Source organism: Orcinus orca, chromosome 10, assembly GCF_937001465.1.
Source record: "Orcinus orca chromosome 10, mOrcOrc1.1, whole genome shotgun sequence".
Lineage (NCBI taxonomy): Eukaryota > Metazoa > Chordata > Mammalia > Artiodactyla > Delphinidae > Orcinus > Orcinus orca.
Genome location: NC_064568.1, coordinates 16,420,384 through 16,444,237, shown reverse-complemented (window position 1 = coordinate 16,444,237; position 23,854 = coordinate 16,420,384). Strand labels below are relative to the sequence as shown.

Below are 23,854 nucleotides of genomic sequence, written 5' to 3'. Positions count from 1 at the left end.
CCTATTCCTTTTACTTCCTGGAGATTTCCTTCATTGTATTATTATGCTCTGATCATGACTTGGTTTTAGCGAACAGCATTTCTTCCAATTTAGGTGAGGATTCTTAACAATGCTTTGTAGCTTGGAATACATACCCCCAATATACTTCGTTAAGAATCAGAAATAAGTCATGGTCACTTTAATACCTTCCAATGCCTGTTGGAGATATGGAATTTTGTCTCTGTTCTACTTCAAAAATAGAAAGATTAACAAAGCCTTAATTTCACCCTCATTTTACATCTGTATCTTGTTCTAATAGTCCTTTAAGCTTTCTTATTCTCTACTCTGGTACTGGAGCAGACAAAATTCTCTCATTGCCTGGCTAAGGACTCTTGAATCTCTGCCTCCCCCCTAATCTACGGTGTGGAATCCAAGACTCAGAACTAAGAAATAACTTTTACTCCTTACAGCACTGGATTAAAAAAACTCATACAGATTCTGTGTTATAGCCATGGGAAAAACAAAATATATCATGAGCATCTGAAAGCAGCTGGCAATATTAAGTATGAGTCAAGAATTAACATTTCATGTTTATACCAGATGTCAGGTACACCACTTCTCTCTCTGAGCTGTCAAAAAGCCTAATACAGAGAGAAAAGGTCAAAGAATCCTGAGGGAGGTTAGTGGTGCTTAAAGGTTATAATGATTGAAAAAGATTTTGCTTTAAGTCTACATATGTCACCACTTCAGATGTCATTTCACATCACAAGTGGAAAACAGAATAGGCCTTCTTCAGAACTTTGCGGAATACAGTATGTTTTGGCAGTAGTGTTGAAAACACGCTATGGTTTCTGTAAGCCAGCCAGCACAGGTCCCCTTATCTGAAGATCAGTGATTACAGATGATTGATGGACTCGTTTCCTCACCAGAAAACACGAGCCTGTTGTTATTACTATAACAGGTGTAATGTGATCCACACATAATTAATTGAATTTATAAAATGCCAGAAGTATACTTAGTCAAAAACATCCCTTAATTTTCTCCCCCAGTTTTCATAATGATATAATGAAGAATCCACCCCCTAATATATCAAGAGTTACAGTGAAGATGAATCAGAACAAATAACGGGAATTGACTCCAACTGCTCACTGATAAAATAAGATACACTTGTCCTCTACCCCTTCCCTTCCCTCCCTCCCTCCCTCCCTCCCTCCCTCCCTCCCTCCCTTTCCCTTTATAACTTATCAGTACAGAATTCTATCTTTAAAGAATATTTATGTGGAACTACAATATTTAAAATTGGTAAAAAAAGAATTGTTCTATTTGAAGAGGGAGCTGGGGGAATTTGAGGTCTGTACACTAAGCTGTACCCTTTCACAAACCCTTAGAGCATTTAGCAGAGAATAGTCTGAAAATTACTGGTATGCATGAACTTCAAGCTATGTAAGCATTTCCTGAAGTGGACTTCTCAGAATATCTGGTCCCGCAAGATGCTACATAAACAAAGGGTTCTCTCGTCAAGTAAGTTTGGGAGAAGCTGTCCGCTAGACTCCTCCTCTAGGATATGTAAAATTAGTACTGTACTATTAAAAGCTCTGACAGGGACTTCCCTGATGGTCCAGTGGGTAGGACTCCACACTTCCAAGGCAGGGGGCCTGGGTTTGATCCCTGATCAGGAAACTAGATCCCGCATGCCGCAACTGAGACCCCCTCGCAGCCTAAATAAATAATAAAATAAATAAGTAAATGTTAAAAAAATAAAATAAAAGCTCTGACAAATAAAAGAAAGATGCTTTCTTTTGCTTTCCCCAGCATTTTTGCAAAAGTGTTTTTTTTTAAAAAAACTGCCTCACTCTTTTGCATGATGCCTGTTGCATAAGAATACATAGTGAAAAAATGTTGCTCAGTGTCACACAAATGGTCTGTGAGCAAAAGTATAAAACCACAAGAGAAAATAAGGAGTCTATGGAAGAAACACAGAATGTACCTTTACCTATTGTATTTAATATATCAACCCATGAATCAGATGATCTTGTCAGGGACACAGTGCACAGGAAGGTTCCTTATCTGTGGAGGGTGATCAATACTACTCAGTGCAGAGAGTATGTTATGTGTCATGTTGTATAAAAATCAAAGGGGGGGCTTCCCTGGTGGTGCGGTGGTTGAGAGTCCACCTGCCGATGCAGTGGATGCGGGTTCGTGCCCTGGTCTGGGAGGATCCCACATGCTGCGGAGTGGCTGGGCCCGTGAGCCATGGCCGCTGAGCCTGCGCGTCCGGAGCCTGTGCTCCGCAACGGGAGAGGCCACAGCAGTCAGAGGCCCGCGTACCACAAAAAAAAAAAAAAAAAAAAAAAGTCAAAGGGAAAATTAAAAGAAATGATAGGAGTGGGTTTCAAAATGCATAATATTTCCAAATATATTAATGTCACTGAAAACATTAAGATTATTTTAGAAAAATGAGAAAAAAAAGAAAAAAAAAATGTTTTTGGTTGCATCACACAGCTTGCGGGATCTTAGTTCCCCGACCAGGGATCAAACTTGGGCCCTTGGCAATGAAAGCGCCAAGTCCTAACCACTGGTCCACCAGGGAATTCCCCTCAAATTCTTAAACTTCTAGATTTACGTAAAAATTTATCTTAGGAACAACAAATGATTTACTCATAGCTACAATGGAAGAATTAGTTACAATTCTGCTTAATTATTGTGTTTACTCTTGGGAATACAATGCTTCTTCATGGGAACTGGGCTTTAGCTGACATCACTGACCTTCCAAGTTCATCTCTTTCTAGATAAAATCAAATGTGGTCTCAAAAATTACAGAGTTTGTACTTACATATAATAAAACCTCACATGTTAGACCCCCATGGCTTTGCTGTGTTTAGTTGATTGGTTTATCCCCACTTTGGGGGCATAAAACATTTGCTAAGAAAAGTAATGATGTAAACTAGACGAGATGGGGAGAATGTAAAATGAATCTGGAAAACTGTTTCCAGAAGGACTGAGATGCTACTTCCAAGTACTGCAGGCCTCCAAGAGCCCATAATTAGCTGTTTTAATTAGCCTTGTTTGGAATTGTTTTCTGTACTCTTGAATCTAACCAAAGTGAATTTTTAAAGGCTATAAAAAATACTCTTAACTCTTAGACACGTATACACTTAGGCTACTGAGTGAATGAGGCATTTTTAAAGATTAGCATTAATTGAATGTCCTTGAGGAAGAGACTTCTAACTGTGGCCCACAGGCTAAAGGCACCCTCAAACCAAGTACTGTCTGACCCATATTGTTAGCGTTTTGGAAAATTTTGCCAACATAGAGTTTCTACCTGTTCTTGCTTTCTCCATGGCACTAATCAGCTAGAACTGAGCAGCATCTGAACGCTTTGGGTGGTTTGAACATTTTGGGTGTCATTTTTCATCATGATATATTGTTGTTCTTACATCTTCTTGTTGGAAGAGTTAGGATAACTTAAACTAGTTATTGGATCTAGATCTCATCACATCTGGGGAAACTGAAAGAAAGACTACAAAGGCCAAATAGCTAAAGAAGAAAATAAGAGAGAACTTATGGTCGATTACATTATTAAAATTTTTTGTTGCTCCTCTCTGTGACAGAATGGTTTCTGGCCCATTTGATCAGTATTGGCCATAATATGTGTTTCGCAAAATAGAATAGGAGGGACTTCCCTCGTGGCGGAGTGGTTAAGAATCCTCCTGCCAATGCAGGGGACACGGGTTTGATCCCTGGCCCGGGAAGATCCCACATGCCACGGAGCAACTAAGCCCGTGCACCACAACTACTGGGCCTGTGCTCTAGAGCCCGCGAGCCACAACTACTGAAGCCCGTGTGCCCTAGAGCCTATGTTCTGCAACAAGAGAAGCCACCGCAATGAGAAGCCCGCACACCACAGCGAAGAGTAGCCCCCATTTGCTGCAACTAGAGAAAGCCTGCGCACAGCAATGAAGGTCCAACACAGCCAAAAATAAATAATAAACTAATTAATTAAAAAAACAGAATGGGAGCAGAAATGATGTATATATACCACCTGTGAACAGACTGAATGAGTCTGACAAGTTTCTTTTCTTCCTGCCATGAGAATGGCATATCCCAGACAAGGGCTACTTTTTCCCAAAATAAACAGGTCGCATGGCATATAGCTGCAGCCAACCCATAGCATAGAGCCTACAAAACTGGAAATAACTCTTCATTATTATAAGCCCTTGAGACTTTGGAGTCATTTGTTACTGAGACTTTGGAGTCATTTGTTACTGCAACAGAACCTAGTAAAAGCTGACTGATACGCAGCAAATTTTATATAAATAGTGAAAGTAACATCTCTATGTGTTTAATATGCCAAGCGTGTCTGTGTCTAATGAATTTAACTTAAGAGGACATTAGGAAAAAAGCCATAGTAATAACTTAACCAGCAAATGGAAGATATGTGTGACAAAACGCTTAATAAACTCAGAAAAGAACTGTATTTTCTACGTTGTGAAAATTGCATATGAAGTAAATGATGCTGTTAAGTGATTTCAATATGTTACTGAGAAAAGAACAAAAAATTGCCCAAGTCTCAAAACCTGGCCCTGCTCATTAATCTGAAGCACTTGGTTGGCCCCTGCAGACCTCTGAGAATACAGAAAGGTGGTCACTGTGATGTTTCTTTGGATGCATTGACTGACCCTTGTAATCTTATTGAAAACATTGCACATGATTCATTTTAAAATTTTAGTTTTCAATACTGGTATCCTTTCAAAGTCAAACTTCCTAAAGTTAATAGGGAAAAATAGGTTTTAAATAAGAGCCAGGTCTAAAAGGGAAGAAGGAAAGTAACTGATTTTGAAAATCCTCCCCTACAATATCAGTCTGATTTTTACTCCAGATGGGCATACCCCCTTGAGATGAACACTCTCACAGAAACACACAGACACAATAACAACAATAAACAGATCCAAACTACTCAGGGGTAAGATGCCAAGCAGTGCCTGGAGGATTAAAAGCTACGCACACTTAACCAATGCCCAGTTTCTGTGATTATCAACAAGCACAGGTGACTGCCCGGCACCTACCAGCTACTCCACACGGGGGAAAGTGGATGAATGCCGTGGAATATTCAGCTACACGCCTAGGCACACCGTCAACCGTGCTCTCTAAGGCAGCTAATGTTAATGAAGGAAAAATTCAGCTGGGATAGGAATTGCCTAGCTTATAAATAAATGAACATCAATGTCCTATATAAGCCAAGAATTCCACTTCCCTTTTAAAGTCCAAAATGTCCTACTTAATAAAATGCAACTCCTGAAATACTTCAATGCTTACACTTGCTCCATCATAAATGACATTTCTCTACTCCTTAAAACATTTCTTTAAGGCATTTAAATTTGTACGACGTGATGATAGTGGGTCTCAAAGTGTGGCTCAATGTCCCGCTGAGTCAAAAATCCCCTGGGTCATTCACAAAGAATGCAGATTCCCAGAAAAGACTCCACACTAAGGAATCAGAATCTCTGAGAGTGGGATCGTGGAATACACATTTTTAACAAGTCCTCCAAATGAGCTTCTTATACAGCCACTAGAAATCATGAAATACAGCCTCTTAAGACACACTGTATCTTATACGTCTCTGGTCCTAACCTGCTTGTGCTTATTTTCAAAAGCACAGGTCTATCTAAAGGTGGCAGAGAGAAGCCAGTTATACTACCAACCCATTCCCACTTCCCCCATGACACACAATGGACCTCCTCTGCTCTCAGTGTGACCATGTGACTGGGAACCAGTCAGCAGAATGTGCACATAAGTGACACGTGCCATCCCCTCCAGGCACATGTCCACAAGGACCATCCATGGGTCATCTCTCCCCTTTTTTCCCTGCCAGCTGGACCAAGACAGAGGCAGAGACCACAGATTTTAGATGCTGAAACGGAGAGGCATAAATGGATGAGGCCAGAGATCTATGATCAAAAGCACTTGACGTGGATTTTATCTGAGCAAGAAATACAGTTCATTTTAAGCTAATACATTTTCAGGTTTCTTTGTTAACAGTAGCTCATGTAAGCTTAATTAAAACACCAGTACATATAAATGCATTCCTACAGCAAAGCAACGAACATTTAACTCTCCCTCTTGCTAGCGTACAGATTAAGTCTTAGGTTTCACCTAGCGCTACTATGTTATTTGTTTTTTCTGACAAAAAGCACTGACTAACAATCACCCTTAATTTCTGCTTAAGATGTCAGGAATCAAAGCCTTTACCATCCTTGATTTGTACTAAATTAACAACGCAATGTTTACGTAAAGCAGAAAACATCAGAGTTCTCCTATCTTAAAGTAAGTTCTTGTAGAAGCACTATCATTCTAACAGTGGATTTAAACTTGCAGCTCACACACGTGATTTTTTTTTTGATGAGCTTAACACTCCTTCTGACTTCTGTTTGTGGGTGGATGGAATCACAGCAAGGAAAACTCGGCGGTCTTTCGAGTGGGAGAAAATGATTTGCTCACTGTACTATAGCAGACTATTTATGGGATCTGAGAATGAAATGGGCGGGGGGAGCGGGCTTGAACCCATGCTGCTCTGATGAAATGTATGTGGAGTAGTCACTGGCAACCCTGAAATCTGGGGGAAACTCACTCGTAGACTGAACACGTAAATAATAATGAATGCACAGTTTCTTTAAATTGTCTTCTGTGACCCTGCCTCCTTCCAGGGCCATCTGTGGTATGTTCAGTTCTGACTTCAGTCATAAAAGGATGCTGGAACAGCCCAGGGACGGGTGTAGCCCTAACAATAATGCCCTCTACATTAGTGATGAGACTTCGGTTGTAAAAAACAGAAACCCACTAGACTCAGTTGAAAATAACAAAGGGAACAGAATATATATCCATATACTGCGGCTGCTGCATAGCGCCCAAGGGCAAGAAAGCAGCTTCCAAGGGAGAAAGGTCGGAGGGCCCGCGGCCAGGCAGTCCTTAGTCTTTACGCTGTTCCTGGTCTGTTTTTAGCCTCTGCAGGGCTGCATCTCTACGCCATGTGCGTCAGCTTTCTTGGCATGACAGAAAGGATCTGCCTCACACTTCCAAATTCAAAACTTAGAGCCTGTCAGGTCAATTTTCAAACTGGCAGGAGAGAGCGGCTGATTGGCCCAGCTTGTGTCAGGTGTCCTCCTCTGGGCCAATCGGCAGTGGCCTGCTGGAACATGCTAGGCGTGGTTCCAAGCCCATGGAGGCAATGGAGGCAATACCCAGGAGGAGAGGCAGTCACTGCTTGTGTCGTTAAACAAAACACAAGCGAATCTAAAACCTCCACCACATAATCCAACCCTTACGGCTGGAGGAAGGAAACCCAAGCGCTGTCTAGAAACAGGTTTTCTAAAACGGGGTAAAAAATGTACAAATGTACCCTGGGGTACACGAAGAAAATATAGTAAGCCCTCTTTAAAAATTTACTTACATATTTTAATTTTATATTTTTCTACCTATTAAACATATTAGGATTATAGTATATTTTTATCTATATATATAAATCAGACATTTCAAGCCACTCACATATATGCCCCTGGGGACAGGGGGATTCCTATTTATCTTTCTATTGCCTTGCACCCTGAGAAAAGTACATTTAACTCGGAAAGTGGTTTGGGTAGGGTTCAAAAATACTGACTTGAATACATTCCTATCAAGTTTATCAGCAGTGCTTTCAGTTTCTTCTGTATTCAATACTAAGATTATTCAAGTAAAGGGCCATATATATTACAGTAAAATAGCATTATAAGACATAAACATCTTCCACACGTCAACAGATATTTGATGGATGCATGAGTAAATCAAAATATGAATAAAATAGATGGATGGATAGATGGACAGATGGAAGAAGGAAGGAAGGGAGGAGGGCAGACTCAATGAATATTTTTAGTTCACAGTTTCCACATTCAAGCACTTCGGAGAAACCCAGGATTTTTCATCTCCATTTCCAACTACAAAATGGATGTTCAGCAATTAAGACTATATGAGACAACAGATACTCCCTTTAGAGATCAATTTTACTGTTATCCACATAGTAGCACCTGAGGTTTATGTGTCAACCGATTCAGAACATACCTGTCTGAATACTACTGCGAATTTATTAATATTCTGGGCACCCATAAATGTCAACGGTCACATCAGCATTGGCATATATTCAAAAAACACTTTTACAATTGTGATATATTATTCATTCAGTCTACAGATGGACTCTCTCTTTCTTGTGACATGTTAACATATCTGACTCCCAGGCTTAGAAGCAATAAATTAGGAGCAATATTCTATAGTGCAGAGAGATGCTTATTCCTCAATAACCCACCAACCATCAGCTTTCTCTAGATTTCATAATTTGTGATGGCAGAAAGACCTGCTACGATGCAACTTTCAGATACATTGCTTCAGGGAAAGGGAAACCCTTGGGTTCTCAAAGCAACGTTTTATATAGTGACCAGTGATGCAATTGCCATGGGAGCCAGAAAGCACATTCTGCCCATGAACGTATTATGTATTCCCTACTTCAAAGTTTTGTAAAAAGCTGTTGTTTTAAATTTGACTAAACTACAAACATGAATAGTAGAGTGTAGTTCAAGGAAACATGAATGCCTAAGCCAACGTGGTGCTAAGGTTACACATTAAGGTATTTGGGGAAACTACTGTTTTGGGTCAAAATCACATCCCAAAACACTAGGTAATGTCTCATCGCCTTGAAGCAAGGTCTAGCAACTGCACAAGTTGTTTCCAGAACATTCCTACTTGGAAATTTTTCTTCAAGTTGCCCCATCTAAACTACCTGAGGTGACTTTTGTTTTTTGGTCCTAGGGAAAGAAAAAAAAAGATGTTGGCACAGAGGGTGTAAATCCCATGCCATCTGGTTATGTTGCTAACAGCTGTCACCTCTGTCACACCAGGATTTACAAAGCAATTTTTAGCATGAAGTTGCTTCATCCTCCACTACCTGCTGTTTAGCATCTCACACTCTTCCTTTTCACATCCCAAAGGATGGCAGTGTCCAGGGCTGTCATTGTAAGAAGAATATGCACAGAGCACAGACGTTGGAAGCTGGATCAGAGACCAAAGCTGTTTGCTTATGAAACACTGGGAAATACTCAGGTCTATTTTTAACTCAGAATAAATCTCATCAGGCATCCTTGGACAAAAACCAAGCCTTTATTAACATGTATGGAGGCAATAACTTGATTAACCTATGAATTCCTGTCTAATTAGTATTTATCATGAAAAGCCCATGAACTAGTCTTGTATCCTTATTTATATTAGGATAATATTTTTGTGCGTTTGAATTTCAATGATCTTGTAGTGATATCAGCAACTGACTGGTAATGACACTAATTCCCAGCCTTTCACACTATTGGTCATTAGATTGATAACTAACCCACGGATAATCCATGGCTGGTACCTTATTTTTGGCATGTCGCTTCCTGATTTTCCAACGAATTCTCAAGAGGATACTAATTCCTTTCACCTTAGACAGATGTTGGATTATTCTGCAGAGAAGACGATGAATAGGAAGTGGCAGAAAGTGTCACAGAATGAGTGGGAGATGAGACCCCTCTCAGATGACAGTAACCTGCATTGCTTAGGAGTTACGGGGACTCCCAGGAAACATTTCTGTCACCCATCAGGAAACAATTTTTCCTTCTCTGGCGTCATATAAATGGCGACTGCTCTTAAGCAAAGCAACCCCAGGCTGCTGCTACTTGCTTATAAATTATCTGCATAGACAAATGATTTAAGGGAGTTTGAATAATATATTCAGTTTCCATACTTTGGGACTCCTATTTGGGTTCTTTTTTTGCATATCTCCCTTGTCACTTATCCAGTTCCTCTCCATACTTTTCATCAAAAGAATCTCCTAGCAGATGATTTATTTCCACCAAGAGCCAGCACCCTGCTTAGCAACTAAGCAGCACTCAATAAATAGAGACTACTATTATTATTTGTTATTATTATTATTTCACCCCTGTGTCTACTCTGTCAGGCTGTGATTCTGTTAGAGCATATGATAGATAATAAAATACGATGATGTCTTCAGTAATCAGAAAACAACAACAAAATTAAAAATTTCCGACCACTGAGAAGGGACCAAGTAGAAGTGAGTAAAAGTGATACAGCAGTTAAGACAGAGAAGGGAAGGTCGTGTCCTGCAGAGACCACGGGACTTTGTGGAAAGAGGACACAATGGATCACAGCGGGGCCATGTGTGCCCCATATCACATGTACTGATAAATCCTGGAGTCACGGCTTCAGCTGCTCTGTGCTGCCTCACATCCTCCACTGAATGAAAAGTCCCTCAGTCCACAAGGGGATGAAGCAGAGCTGACACCAGCTGCTGTGGGCAGAGTTCACCGTCATCTGTCAGTGTCTGCACCTGTCTGCTTGGCACCCAGCGCATATTAGTTGTTAAACGCTTCCACCTCTAGAAACAGAGTTTGCAGTGCATTCTCAGAAAGCATCTGTAACTGGCCCAATCTAAAGAGGATTCCTTTATTCATTTCATGAATGTGTTCATTTGTTCAACCGTTATTTACTGACTGCTTGTCATAAACCAGCCTTGTGTCAGGCACTTGGGCGCAGAGCAAACCTGGACATAGGCTCTGTCTTCAAGAAGCTCCCAAACCAAGAAGTCAGGGCAGGGGATGTAAACTGTGACTTGGCAGACTCAACATTAGGTAGACTTGGATCAATGACAATCCTGTTCTCAGCATCTAAATCTGACACTCTGGTCCCTATCATTTTCCTGCACAATCTAGCATGCAGGAAGATATGCTTTTGTTCAGTGGTTTGCTCCCCCATGCATGCCGCGGGGTCTTAAGAGCTAATGCACCGCATCTGGGAAGATCTCCTTCCTTCTTTGCCAACAATTCTACTGGCTTTCACAGTCACCCCAGACTGTGAGCTTTAAAAATGAAAAGACCACTATATGAAGTCGCCAAGGCAGAGAGGAATCATTACTTAGAGGTTGTCGTTACTTAGGAGAGTTGTGACTGGCCAGCAGTTCTCCAATTTCATGACAATGGAAAAGATTCACCTTTTGAAACATGTTTTATCCAACAGCTTATTAAGACTTCCTCACTGTGTGCATGCCCAGTCAACTAAAAGATCCCCTCCTTTGTTATCAGCAAGTACATCTAATCATAAAAATGTTTAAAGAAGATCACTTAAGACTTTTAATTTGGGTCAACAGTTCCAACACACATCATACACAAGACCGCCCAGCTACTATTTTATGTTGCTTTTAAAAAATAAACTTTAGTTATTTTGATACTTTCTTACTAGGTGTACTTCTAACCATTATTAGTGTCTACCTAAAACATCACTCCCTTTTTTTTCTCATAATAAAACCCTTCTTGGGCTTCCCTGGTGGCGCTAGTGGTTGAGAGTCCGCCTGCCGATGCAGGGGATGCGGGTTCATGCCCCGGTCCGGTAAGATCCCACATGCCGCGGAGCGGCTGGGCCTGTGAGCCATGGCCACTGAGCCTGTGCGTCCGGAGCCTATGCTCCGCAACAGAAAAGGCCACAACAGTGAGAGGCCCACGTACCGCAAAAAAAAAAAAAAAAAAAAAGAAAAAACAAAACAACAACAAAAAACCCTTCTTTTCTTTTGGAAACTACGCCTTTCTCATCTCAGTGCTTGCCAGTAGATGGAGCTGACTCTGGTTCTCTGCTGGAGGGGAAAATCTCATGAGCAAGGCTGATCCAATGAAAATCAGGAGCCACTGAGCAACAGGCTGTCTGGTCCCTTAGGATCCTTAGCACTAAGGACCAGAAGGCCTGGAGGTGCCAGGAGCCACCTGTGCTACCACAGGGAGTCTACATGACAATGGAATCAACATGGAGGGAAGCAGAGCCAGGAAACAGCAAGAAAGACCAGCCGCTTATGAAATTGGTTAAACCACTGGGTCCAGTAGATCGGGTTCTCAGGGAGCAAATATTAGAGTCTGGGATAAAGATTTTGACCAAAGCTCAAAACCCGTGAAAGCAAGGAGGCAGAAGCAGGATTTGAGATAAGAAAGAAGTCAAACTGTCGTGGCCCAAAAAGCCTTGGTCATGCTGGAAGGAAGCTCTGGATTGAGCCCTCCCCAGTAGAACTGTCCAGTGTTGGGCAGAAGGGGCTGACCCCTTATATCCTCTCCTTGTTCGGTCACCAGATGCAGGCAGTCCCTGGAAGGGCGAGACCCTGGGCAAGTGGCTCCTGCAGCCAAGGAGATCAGGAAGAAGCTGAGAGCTGGAGGCCACTGGCTGACCCCGCTGCCCACGGTGAGGCAGCGAGTCATTCTGGGTGGTACATCGCTGTGTCAACCACACAGCTCTAGTAGAAAGCAGATGCTCAACCCAGTTATATGAGCCAGTATAAACCCCCTATTTTCTTCAAGCCAGTTTGAGCTCAGTTACTTTTACTGCTCATCAAGAGAGTCCACGCTTCCCTTCAAAGTCACAGGTCCTCTGAAACTTCATGATTTCAGCAAAATAGACACTCCCGAAGTAGACTGGGGAGCCCAATTTAAACCCATACTCACCAACGCGAGGGCAAGCACGGCAGCTAATCAAGGCCCAAATCTGCAGTCTGCAGCTGGCTCAGACATTTCAAATGATCAAACACTGAAGACGGGAAATGTCTGTTTCATTGGGCTGAGGATTTTGTGATTAAAACTGCCGAGCCACTGGGCAAAAAGGACTTTGGTTTGGATGTCACAGAACAAAGAAAGTCCAGCATACTGACATCTGAATAAGCGTTATTATAATGGGAAGAAGACTTCTCAGTTTCATCTCTGGTCAGAAAGCTTCTCTCTAACCTATTTATCTCTCAGGAATTCTCATCCTCTCATAACAGAATGTGTTTGCTTCTCTGACAACAATGATTCATACATTAATAATGCCTTCTTTGTTCCTGCAAGTGACCAAGTTTGTAATAGTGAGCGTGAGAGGAAAATCCAACCAGTATTTCAGGCTCTTCCTGGGGAGCGGTACTGATTAAATTATTTTCATATGTGCAGAAGTTCATTGTCACTCATGGTAGCTATTTTGTTAACCTTGTGAATTTCCAGCAATATTTCAATTTATAGCAATATAGCATAAAATGTGCAATTCCAACACCCCAATAAAATGATGTGAATACACACACATATTTCATTTCCAATATATGTATTACACATATATCAAGAGGTGCAACAGCATATATCAATAAGCATGTGTAAGCGTGTATGCATAAGGCAGGAGAGAGAGACAGAGAAAGAGAGAAACCACAAAGACACCAATGTACGTCACGGTCTACAACTAAATAATGAATGATAATAGTGTAAGGATGAAGCATTGTTCAGCATCATTAGGTAATTGAAATTAACTTGATCTTGCTTGCCTTTAGAACCTTCCTTGTTGAAATGAGTAAATTATGTTTATAATCTCCTCTGGATAGACTGTTTTTTATAGAGTTTCTTATATTGCAACTCAACTGACAGAATCCAACGCTTGGATTATCAAGTCTCTCAGGGTAATTTATGGAAGCAATAACAGTACATATGCTGTGGGCCTCGCCCCAAAACTTGTTTAATAAACATAAAAGCAAAAACAGAGCACTTGTTACCTCCAGAGTGTGGCGGGAGGCCACAGAGCAGGACAACTCCCTGTCCTTCACGCACTGACACTGTACTTCTCATTTTGGTTTTAAAATTTTCCAGATCTGATTTGAAAACAAAACAAAACAGAATTTCAGAAAGGACCATAAATTTAAAATGTTCACACAGAGACATTCCTCTTTTTTAGGATAATAAAAAATCCCGTCTCAGGAACCTCAGGAGGAAAACATTTAACATTTACTTTGAGAAGGAAAAGTAGGATTTTGATTTCTTTATTAAGGCTTCTAGAAATGCAGCAATAGAAACAAAAATACGTACCCACTAATCCTGTAAATTAAACCCACATATTCCTTTTTATCTGTAGCTGTAAAAAAATACAAACTGTTTTTATTATTGGTCAAATAATTTTTTTCAAGTATTTAATAAAGCAATTAAGGCAAATATTATTTTGATCACCAGTGGTTATTTTTAAAAACCATTTAATTTCTTTCAATAATAATCCAGGACAGCAAATTCCAATTCATATTCTCCAGCTTAAATTATAGCATGGAGAAAATTCTATGGGCTTCATTTTGAACAAAGCTTAAGCCTACGGGGAAAAAAAGAAGAAACATTTGTTTCTCTAAACTATGATTTAAAAAAAAAAGTACTGGGCTTCCCTGGTGGCGCAGTGGTTGAGAGTCCGCCTGCCGATGCAGGGGATACGGGTTCGTGCCCTGGTCCGGGAAGATCCCACATGCCGCGGAGCAGCTGGGCCCGTGAGCCATGGCCGCTGAGCCTGCACGTCTGGAGCCTGTGCTCCGCAACAGGAGAGGCCACAACAGTGAGAGGCCCGCGTACCGTAAAAAAAAAAGTACTGTGCATTCCATAGTTAATATATGCTGTGGTGTCACCTTCTGTATGAGAACAATTACACTGTCAATTTGTGAAAGAATATACTCATTTCATAGCTTTTAAGGGTTGATATAAATTGCCTATGTGGTGACTATGAAAAGTAAGGCAGTGTATGTATTTTAAAACACAACTTGAAAAATTTCAACTTTGAAAAATGCAAAAACCAAAATAATCTTCTTCAACTTGATAAAACTACCAACTGTAGACATGTATGAATTTTCTGAGCACCATAAATCAATACATCAATGGGAAATTAGAAGGCCTATGTGTTTCATTTTATTGTTACTGAAAAACAGTATTAAATTGCTAGCTTTTAAGCATGGAATAAAGCAATTCAGCAAAACTCACATATGTGTGACTATAAAAGGAGAAAAAATAGTGTTTATGGACTTATTTTATTCAGAAGTTACCCTACAAAAGTGATATAACATAGCATTATATCATCTTAAATCTATAACCAAATGCGGCATTATCAAAACATTAAGGCTTTTGAAGTGTAACTGAGCTGGAACTGCAAAATTGTACCATCCAAATGTTTCCCAAAGACTAAGTGGAGGAGTACATCATATCAGAATGTAGCCCATACATGGAAAAATAATTTCAAATCATTATATTTTGACAACCAAGTATGCATCATAATTACTGATTTTCTGTCCAATTCCTTGTTTTCTTCTGTTATATAACTTCACATCATAAAACATATTCATCACTGATTTTACCTAGAATACACCAAAAAGGATAAAAAAAAGGTTCTACGGAAACTAACAATGTCTCTTCTCCTCCATAGGTGAAAACCTCTTTTGCCTAAACACTAACACTGTCACAGGTTTGTCCATTGCTCTGGACATTTGCAGTGATACTATCTCTACAGTATATAAGGGCAAAGAACATTATTTTTGGATACCTGATGTGGCCAGTTCATGGAGAACATGCATTAGGAAGAGCAAACAAAAATAACTGTAGTGGCCTGAAGTGTTTTCCTGGCTTTTTTTTTTTTTTTTTTAACCCTAGGGACTATAGAGATCAAAGTAGTAAAAATATCCAAAAAGTCTCAGATTACTGAAATATCCTGGCAGATTATATATGCAACCTAAACCCAAGTCAAGGCTGCATATGGTCCAATCTTGACAAGAACTGTATCAGAACAAGCCCTGTTTAGGAGTCAAAATAAATAAGAAGTCATTCCAGAAATTATGTGGTAGAAACCTCTCAGATTTTTCTTCCTGTCTCCTAATTCTTGCAAAATGTGACACATTATTCACATTTTGTGAGCTAATTAGCCAGATTTTAAGAAGAGACCAACTTCATAAAGAGCATCTGCAAAGAACTACAACTAGCATCATATTTGATGGTGAAAGACAATGTTTTCTGCCAACATCAGGAATACGACAAGGATGTTCATTCTAGCCACTTGCAGCCAACATCATACTAGAAGTTCTGACCGCTGCAATAATAAAAGAATAAAAAATAAGAAGCATACAGTTTCTAAAGGAAGAAATAAAATGACTCCTATTTGCAGATGATACGATTGTCTAAATAGAAAATAGGAAGGCATCTACAAAAACAAAAAGCAAACCAAAAAATTGCCACTACAAAGTGAGTTAAATAGGTCACAGGATACAATTTCTAGAGAGTAACAATAAACCTGCAGAAACCAAAATTAAAGACACAAAATTGCTTACAATCATTTCAAAGAAAATACAGTACTTAGGTATACAGATAATAAAACATACAAAGGATCTATATGCTGCAAGTTACAAGATACTGATAAAAAGGAATCAGTCTAAATAAAGTGAAGACACCTACTGTGTTCATGGATTGGAAGATTCAGCATAGTTTCAACTGTCCCCAAATTGATAGATAGATTTAATGTAATTCCTGTCAAAATTCCAGCAAGGTTTTTGGTTGTTTTACTTTTATATTTTTTGTAGATGTAGGCAGGCTTGTGCTAAAACTTACATAGAAAAAGCACAGGCCCTAGAATAACTAAGACAATCTTGACTAAGAAGAATAAAGTGGAAAGAACCACTCTACCTAGTATTAAGACTTACTATGTAGCTACAATGAGCGAGACAGTGTGGGAACGGCAGAGGGACAGACACATAGAACAATGTAATGAAACAGAGAATCCAGAAAGAGATGCACACAAATATGCTGAGCTGATTTTTGACATATGTGCAAAAGCAATTCAATGGAAGAAGGACAGCCTTTCAATAAACGGTGCAGGAGCAACTGGACAACCATAGGGAAAAGAATGAACCTTGCCCTCAACCTCACTCATATATGAAAATTCAAAATGGATTTGAATGTAAATGTAAGACATAAAAATATAGAAATATAGACCTTTTAGAGAAAAATATAGGCGCACATCTTTGGGATCTAGGGTTAAGCAAAAAGGTTTTAGGCTTGACAGTAATAAACTGGACCTTACAAAATTTAAAACTTTTGCCTTGTGAAAGTGCATGGGAAAAGGATGAAAAGACAGGCAACAGGAGAAAATATTTTCAAATCGCTTATCCAGTAGAGGAATAGTATCCAGAATAAGTCCTCTTAAAACTCAATAGTAAAACACGAAACTATCCATTTAGAAAATGGGCAAAACAATGAACAGGCATTTCACTGAAGAAGATATAGAGATGGCAAATAAGGACAAGAAAAATGTTCAACATCATTAGCCATCAGGGAAATAGAAATTAAAACTGCAATGAGGTATCACGGCACGCCTATCAGAATGGTTAGTAACACCGATCAGACCTACAGCGACAACACTAAACCCCATAAAGGAGGTGGAGAAACAGAATCGCTCATACATTGTTGGTGGCTGTATGACTGTACAGCATTTCACAGCCACTCTGGAAGCAGTTTGATAGTTTCTTCAAAAACTGAACACACAATTGCCATACAATCCAGCCATCGCACTCTTGGGCATTTATCCCAGGGAAACAAAAACATATTTTCACAAGAAAACCTATACAGAAAAGCTTGTACAGCTTTATTCGTAACAGCCCTGAACTGGGGACAACCCAGATGTCCTTCAATGGATGAACGGTTAAACAGTAGTGCACACATTTCCTGGAATACTACTCAGCAATAAAAAGCAATGGACTATTGACACACCCCACACTTGGATGAATCTTCAGAGAATAATGCTAAGTGAAAAAAGCAATCCTGAAAGGTTACATGCTGTACGACTCCATTTATATAATATGTTTAAAATTACAGAATTTCAGAAGCAGAGGATGCATTAGTGGTTGTCAGTGTTTAGGGAAGTTGGGGCAGGGATATGGGTGTGGTTATAAAAGGGCACTGTGAGGGATCTCGACCACAGTGTGGATACACAAACTATACATGATACCATTATAGAGAACTAAATACACACACACACACACACACACACACACACACACACACACACAAATAAGTACATATACAACTGGGGAAATCCGAATTAAAAAACAAAGATAAAATCCAGCTCTCCATATTTTTTTACTTTCTTTCCTCTTCCTCCACCCCACCTACAGGCCACAAGTGGCTCACCTTGATTGCCTTTCTGGCCACCACCTATGCTGTGCTGCTCTAAGATATCCCAAGTTCCGGTCACACCCTGGAGACAGTATCTCCCAAGATATCAAACGGAGGTATGCAGAGCCAGGAGAGAAATACACTCCTTACTTTGACTGCTTTTCTTATGAATATTCACATGGACCATTCCTGGTATATAAAATACTCTACCTTGACACCTGTCTGTTAATTTTATTTATTGGGCTAGGTTTTCTATGGGCTGCTCAAACACTTCACACTTTCAGGTTGATCTCCCCTAGAGGGGTGGGATAGGGAGGGTGGGAGGGAGACGCAAGAGGGAGGAGATATGGCGATGCATGTATATGTATAGCTGATTCACTTTGTTTTACAGCAGAAACTAACACACCATTGTAAAGCAATTATACTCCAATAAGGTGTTAAAAAAAAAAGAGAAGAATCTGCTTGCTAATGCAGGGGACATGGGTTCAAGTCCTGGTCTGGGAAGACCCCATGTGCCATGGAACAACTAAGCCCATGCGCCTAGAGCCCGTGCTCTTCAACTAGAGAAGCCACCGCAATGAGAAGCCCGCGCACCGCAACGAAGAGTAGCCCCCGCTGGCCGCAACTACAGAAAGCCCGTGCACAGCAACGAAGACCCAACGCAGCCAAAAAAAAAACAGTAAAGTTTCTAAGGGAAAATTCTACCATGGCAGGCTATAGGTGTGTCCTAGGAAAACAAAAATAGTTCCTTATGTAAAAACAATGGCTTGCTCAACAAGTTCAATAGTATCTTAGTTTTCCTTCCCCAAAAGCAGAGCCAAGAAAGGATTTGAGTGATCTGCGGTATATGGAAGATGACCTCGGAAAGTAGGAGGGAAGGAGTGGGGTGAATGAAAGAGGGATGGAAGAAAAGCCACCAGCTGGTTACATTACTGAAGCTGCTACTGTAGTCAATAAGGGATTGATTCTGCATGAACCTCTGATAAGTGTACAGAATGCCTTCTAGAACCATCACCTTGAAAGACGGGAGTCATGGGTATTTGAATACAGGCTCCCAACCTTACCAGTGAAGGGTTTTCCCTGGGGGCAATCATTTTCCCCTACCCATCAGAGCTCTCACTGTGAACTTTCATGGAACTGTCCACCCCAAATGCACATGAATCAGAGGTGGGCAGAGGGGATTTAATACATTTGGGGAGTACCAAAAATGTCTACTGCAAATAGATTTCATACTTAAAAGCCCAGCCTTTTTACAGGTTTTACAACAGGTTTGTGTTGTAAGTTTCCAAGCAGACTTACATATTCAGTATTTTCTAAGCCTCCTCAGGGAACAGGGAAGCACTTAATAAGATCTTAACATCTTCAGGAACTGTCTTTGCTTTTTATACACAGTTGAAATACTGGTACAATGGGTGAACTCTAAGCACCTAGGAATACTTTACAAGACCTTTCCCCACAAATGTATCATAATTCAGCTCCTTCCCTGCTTCTCATCACCCCACTGCTCCAGCAACCCCAACTCTCAGCCACATACACTGAAACAATAACAAACTATTTGGATTTCCCCAAGCACAAAACGCTTGTCAAAAATCACGCAACTGTGCTCTCCCACTCCTTCACTGACGTTGCACTTTTATTCATCTTCAAAACCAGCTTCATCCACATCCCTTTCTTGAAACTCTTGAAATTACCTCCATCCTTTCAATTCTGTTTATTTATTTATTTATTTAGGCTGTGTTGGGTCTTCGTTGCTGCGCGCAGGCTTTCTCTAGTTGCAGCAAGCAGAGGCTACTCTTCGCCACAGTGCGCGGGCTTCTCACTGCGGTGGCTTCTCTTGTTGCAGAGCATGGGCTCTAGGCGCGCGGGCTTCAGTAGTTGTGGTGTGCCAGCTCAGTAGTTGTGGCTCGCAGGCTCTAGAGCGCAGGCTCAGTAGTTGTGGCGCAGGGGCTTAGTTGCTCCGCGGCATATGGGATCTTCCCAGACCAGGGATCGAACCCGTGTCCCCTTCATTGGCAGGCAGATTCTTAACCACTGTGCCACCAGGGAAGCTCCCAATTCTGTATTTTCTATATTTTTCTATTTTTCCATTTTGTTCTCCTATCCTGGGGGTCCACCAAGATTAGAACACTGTCATTTTCATCTTTATATCTCTAGGCTATTACATATTTGTTGGCATTGTGTGGGTCATCAACATGCATTTGCATCCATCATATCATTTTCCTTGGAATCTCCATGGTGGGTCCCCCACCGAAGTTGAATCCTCTGTGACTGGGTTGCAGATTTCTTAACTTTCTCCCAGTGAGATTTAGGAAAAGAAAACAGGAGTGGGCCCACCAGGGATCCTGTCTTTGCTCCACCATAATCCAGACCTGCAAGACTGGGGAGTTACCCCTTGATCATCTGTGCTTCCCAGATTTTTATTTGTAAACTGGGGACAACACCTGCCCTCTGAACCTCACAGAGTTTTTTGAGAGAGGCTCTCTAGCATCGTAGATCTGCAAGCCCTTTGAAAAATAAATAGAATTATAGAAGTGCAAGGTTCCCTTATTCCTTCTGAGACTCTGGTTTTACAACTCTCCTTACTTCAGTCTCTCTCATCTCATCTATGATTTCAAACATGCAAAGATCACTTCATCTAAAAAGCAAAATATATCTTCCAATAACTCCCATGCTCCACTTTTCTTAAACAAATCCTCCTTCCCCCCACGACCATCTCTCTGTTTCCTTCCACTTTTTAACTTGGATTGAATTTAAGTCTCGGTCCTCTGGAGTCAGATAAACTCATCTACAAATCCCTTTCCTGAAACTTAAGTGTTTGACCTGTGGTAGATTTCTTCACTTGTTGATCCACAGTTTCATCATCTGTAAACTGAGGATAATAATAGCAATTATCTCTGCTATTGTTGTGAGAAAGAAATTAAGACAGTCTACATCATTTACTTAAAACGGTGTGTTCAAAAAATAATAGCTATCATTTTTCTTTACATCCTCTCATAGATCTCACCATGTCTGAAGCTTTTACCATTGTGTCTATACCAAAGATGTGCTCATCAAAATTTTGATTCAAAACATGCATTTTCTGCATGCCTTCCAGACACATTTTGGCTATTCATCTCATATTCAACATTTCATTTTCCTACGCTTAGAGTAGTCCCTACAAAACCCTACAACTTCCATCATTGTGTTGTTACTTTCTAAGACTCCCACCTCCAATTTGTCACTCCTCATTCCTACTTTTGTTTAATCCATTCAATTTTATCATGTTAATTGTTTTGCAAAGTTCAGCCTCTTTCGTCCCATTTCTAATTTCTCACTACCACCGTTTTAATTTTACTGGAAAAATTTTATGATGCAAATTCACCTGGCATGTATTAAGCATATGGCTCCAGTATGCTTGTCTATCAAAACTCTGCATCCCCAACGTCATAAGAATATGCTCTACCAAAACTGACTAATTCCATATATGAAGGAATTAATGGATGAAAGAATTTGCTAGGCTGTGTGATAGAATTTCCTGGAATTTATCTCATTTAATTTTCACAAAAGCTCTATTTAAAGGTATTATTTTTCCATTTTCCAAAAAAGCTGTGGCTCAAAGCAATTACAGACTTTGACAAAGGTGATGCAGTGAGAGGCGGAGCCAGTTCAACGGATTTCAAGTCCAGCTCTTTTCATCTTTATACTATGTGATAAGTCCATCCAACCTTTGGGCTGGTCTCCCCACCTGCGATCTCTCCCTCCCCATCCAATCCATCTGTCTTGTGCCCAGAGAGTTGAGTTCAGTTTTCTTCATAAAACACATATCCAGTTTTCAATACCTGCTCAAAATTTTACATGAATTTCTCATTGCCTAGATGATGAAGTCCATTTTCTTGTCTTAACATTCAGTCATTCACTTGACATGTATGTATTAGTATATGTACATATATATGTATATATGTGTGAAATATGTACCTATGTTCCAGGTATTGCCACAAAAGAGCTCGGTTTGTCATCTGGAGTATTTCGGCTTCTAAAACTTTACTTATGCCCCATCATTCTCCTTTCAACTTACGTTAAGTATCTATATTTCAAGGTCTAGTTAAAAACGTTCACGCTTTGTGAAGGAAGAATTCTCCGATAATTCTGGACTACGTGATAACTGAGTTTTAGATTAGTCTGTCTCACAAGACTAAGGCTGAGGGCTCAGTTCACCTCCATCTCCTTTTTGCCTTCCACAGACCTCAAAAAGCACCTATCCAGTACAAATGGCTTCAACTCAAGCAGTATGATTTGTCCCCTCTAGAAAAGATACCGTCCACTGTTAAGAGCACACAGAATGCTTGTGCCTAGTAGCTGCTCTCTAGCAAGCCCTTCTGCTTCCATCAGTTGAACTGCCTGTATTTATGAACAGAACTGAATCACCCTTTTTACATGAAATTAAATTACTAGTGAAATACTTAAAAAGTTGAGGGAATAAGTGTGTGAAAAAAAAGGGAACTGTTGTTTATAAAAAAAGTTTTAAACTTCTGAAAAACTCAACGAAAGCAATTCACCCTTTCCCCAAGACTGATGCTAAAATAGATAGAATACATGATGCAAACCATAAAAGCTTATAAATAAAAAAATAAAAATCTTTAGACTATTTCTGTACCCAGATGACTTAAGAAATATTTTTTAAATTATCACTCAAATTCAAAGAAAAACAATAGCTGGAAATCACAGGAGATTCATAATAGGTGTGTTTTATACAAATAACACAACGAATTCCTACCTTCCATCAACGAAGAGTGCTTGGCACTGCATTAAAAAACAAAAACAAAAAGCAGAAGACATATATAGTTTCATGTTTTAAGCAAAAATAAAAATGTTATAATAAAAGGTAACTTTTCTTTAAATGATTACCTATTTTAATTTATTAAGGAGCTTTTCAATTAAGAGTCCAACTACTGGTCCTGACTATATCAAATAAAAAAGCCCCTTATGTATTTGGGAAAAAGTTAATGCTGGATTATTAAATCAAACAACAAAAATTAAGAATAATGTTTCTGATATTGACAGTTTTGCTCTTCCAGTATATTAAATCTAAGAAAAAGAAAAAAAAAACTCTTCCCAGTTGATTATGGATATTAATTTCACCTGTAATACTAAATTTTAAAACATGAACAGTTTAATGTAAGCTGAACAGTACTATAAATCTTACTTTCTGAAAATTTTTTCTTCTTATACTTCATGTATCTTAAAAAAGCTAGCTTTATCATTAAAACCACATGTAAAAAATTTATGTGGCAATACTACAAATCATTTTCCTTCTCTTTGAAACTAAGATCTCCAAGTATACCAGAGGTTTGAGATAATTCAGAAAATCTGCATGAAAACCGTATTTTAAAAGTCAGTTTGATTTTAACAGGGCCATAGAAAAAGCCAGCATTCATACATAAAACGTTACCGAATATAGAGAACTATTTTCAAGACTATCTAAGAATGTTATATTTCAGAAACTAACCATCATTGGGTGTGTCACAGAGGAATTCTAATGATTAGTTATACAAGGATGTGCTTGGTCTTTTCACTTAGAAACGTCTACTTGCCAATTTGGAAATAAAAAGATCACATAAAATGACAATATTCTGAATATCTGAACAAATCACGCCACTTCAATGCAGTTATCAATGCAGTTATAATATTCTCAAACGTTTTAAAAAAGCTTTTTAACAGCCTAGATTAAAATGTCTTAGTGGCTTCTTCAGCAAAGAATTTGAAGTTAGATTTCCGTTAGAGTCTCTGCTACTAAAACAAGCTCTGTGGTTTTATACAATTTTCTCAGACTCTTTGATATGCAGATTCTTCTGAAAAATGCAGATAATATGACCTGC

The 23,854-nt window shown here is 39.7% G+C and overlaps 1 protein-coding gene across 6 annotated transcripts in view; it reads right to left on the bottom strand.

The window, feature by feature from the left end:
- CNTN3 (contactin 3) overlaps nt 1-23,854 on the bottom strand; it is a 239,603-nt gene that overhangs the window by 135,956 nt on the left and 79,793 nt on the right. For 5 of the 6 annotated variants that reach the window (XR_007479545.1, XM_033437175.2, XM_033437176.2 and 2 more), the window contains exon 4: nt 13,592-13,687. Coding sequence is in view for 5 of the 6 variants with exons in the window: in XM_033437175.2 (XP_033293066.2) it covers nt 13,592-13,687 (96 nt within the window). In the remaining variant the exon portion in view is untranslated. Of the gene's footprint in view, nt 1-13,591; nt 13,688-13,901; nt 13,948-23,854 lie in introns of all 6 variants that reach the window. The other variant, XM_049715560.1, reaches the window with a different exon arrangement.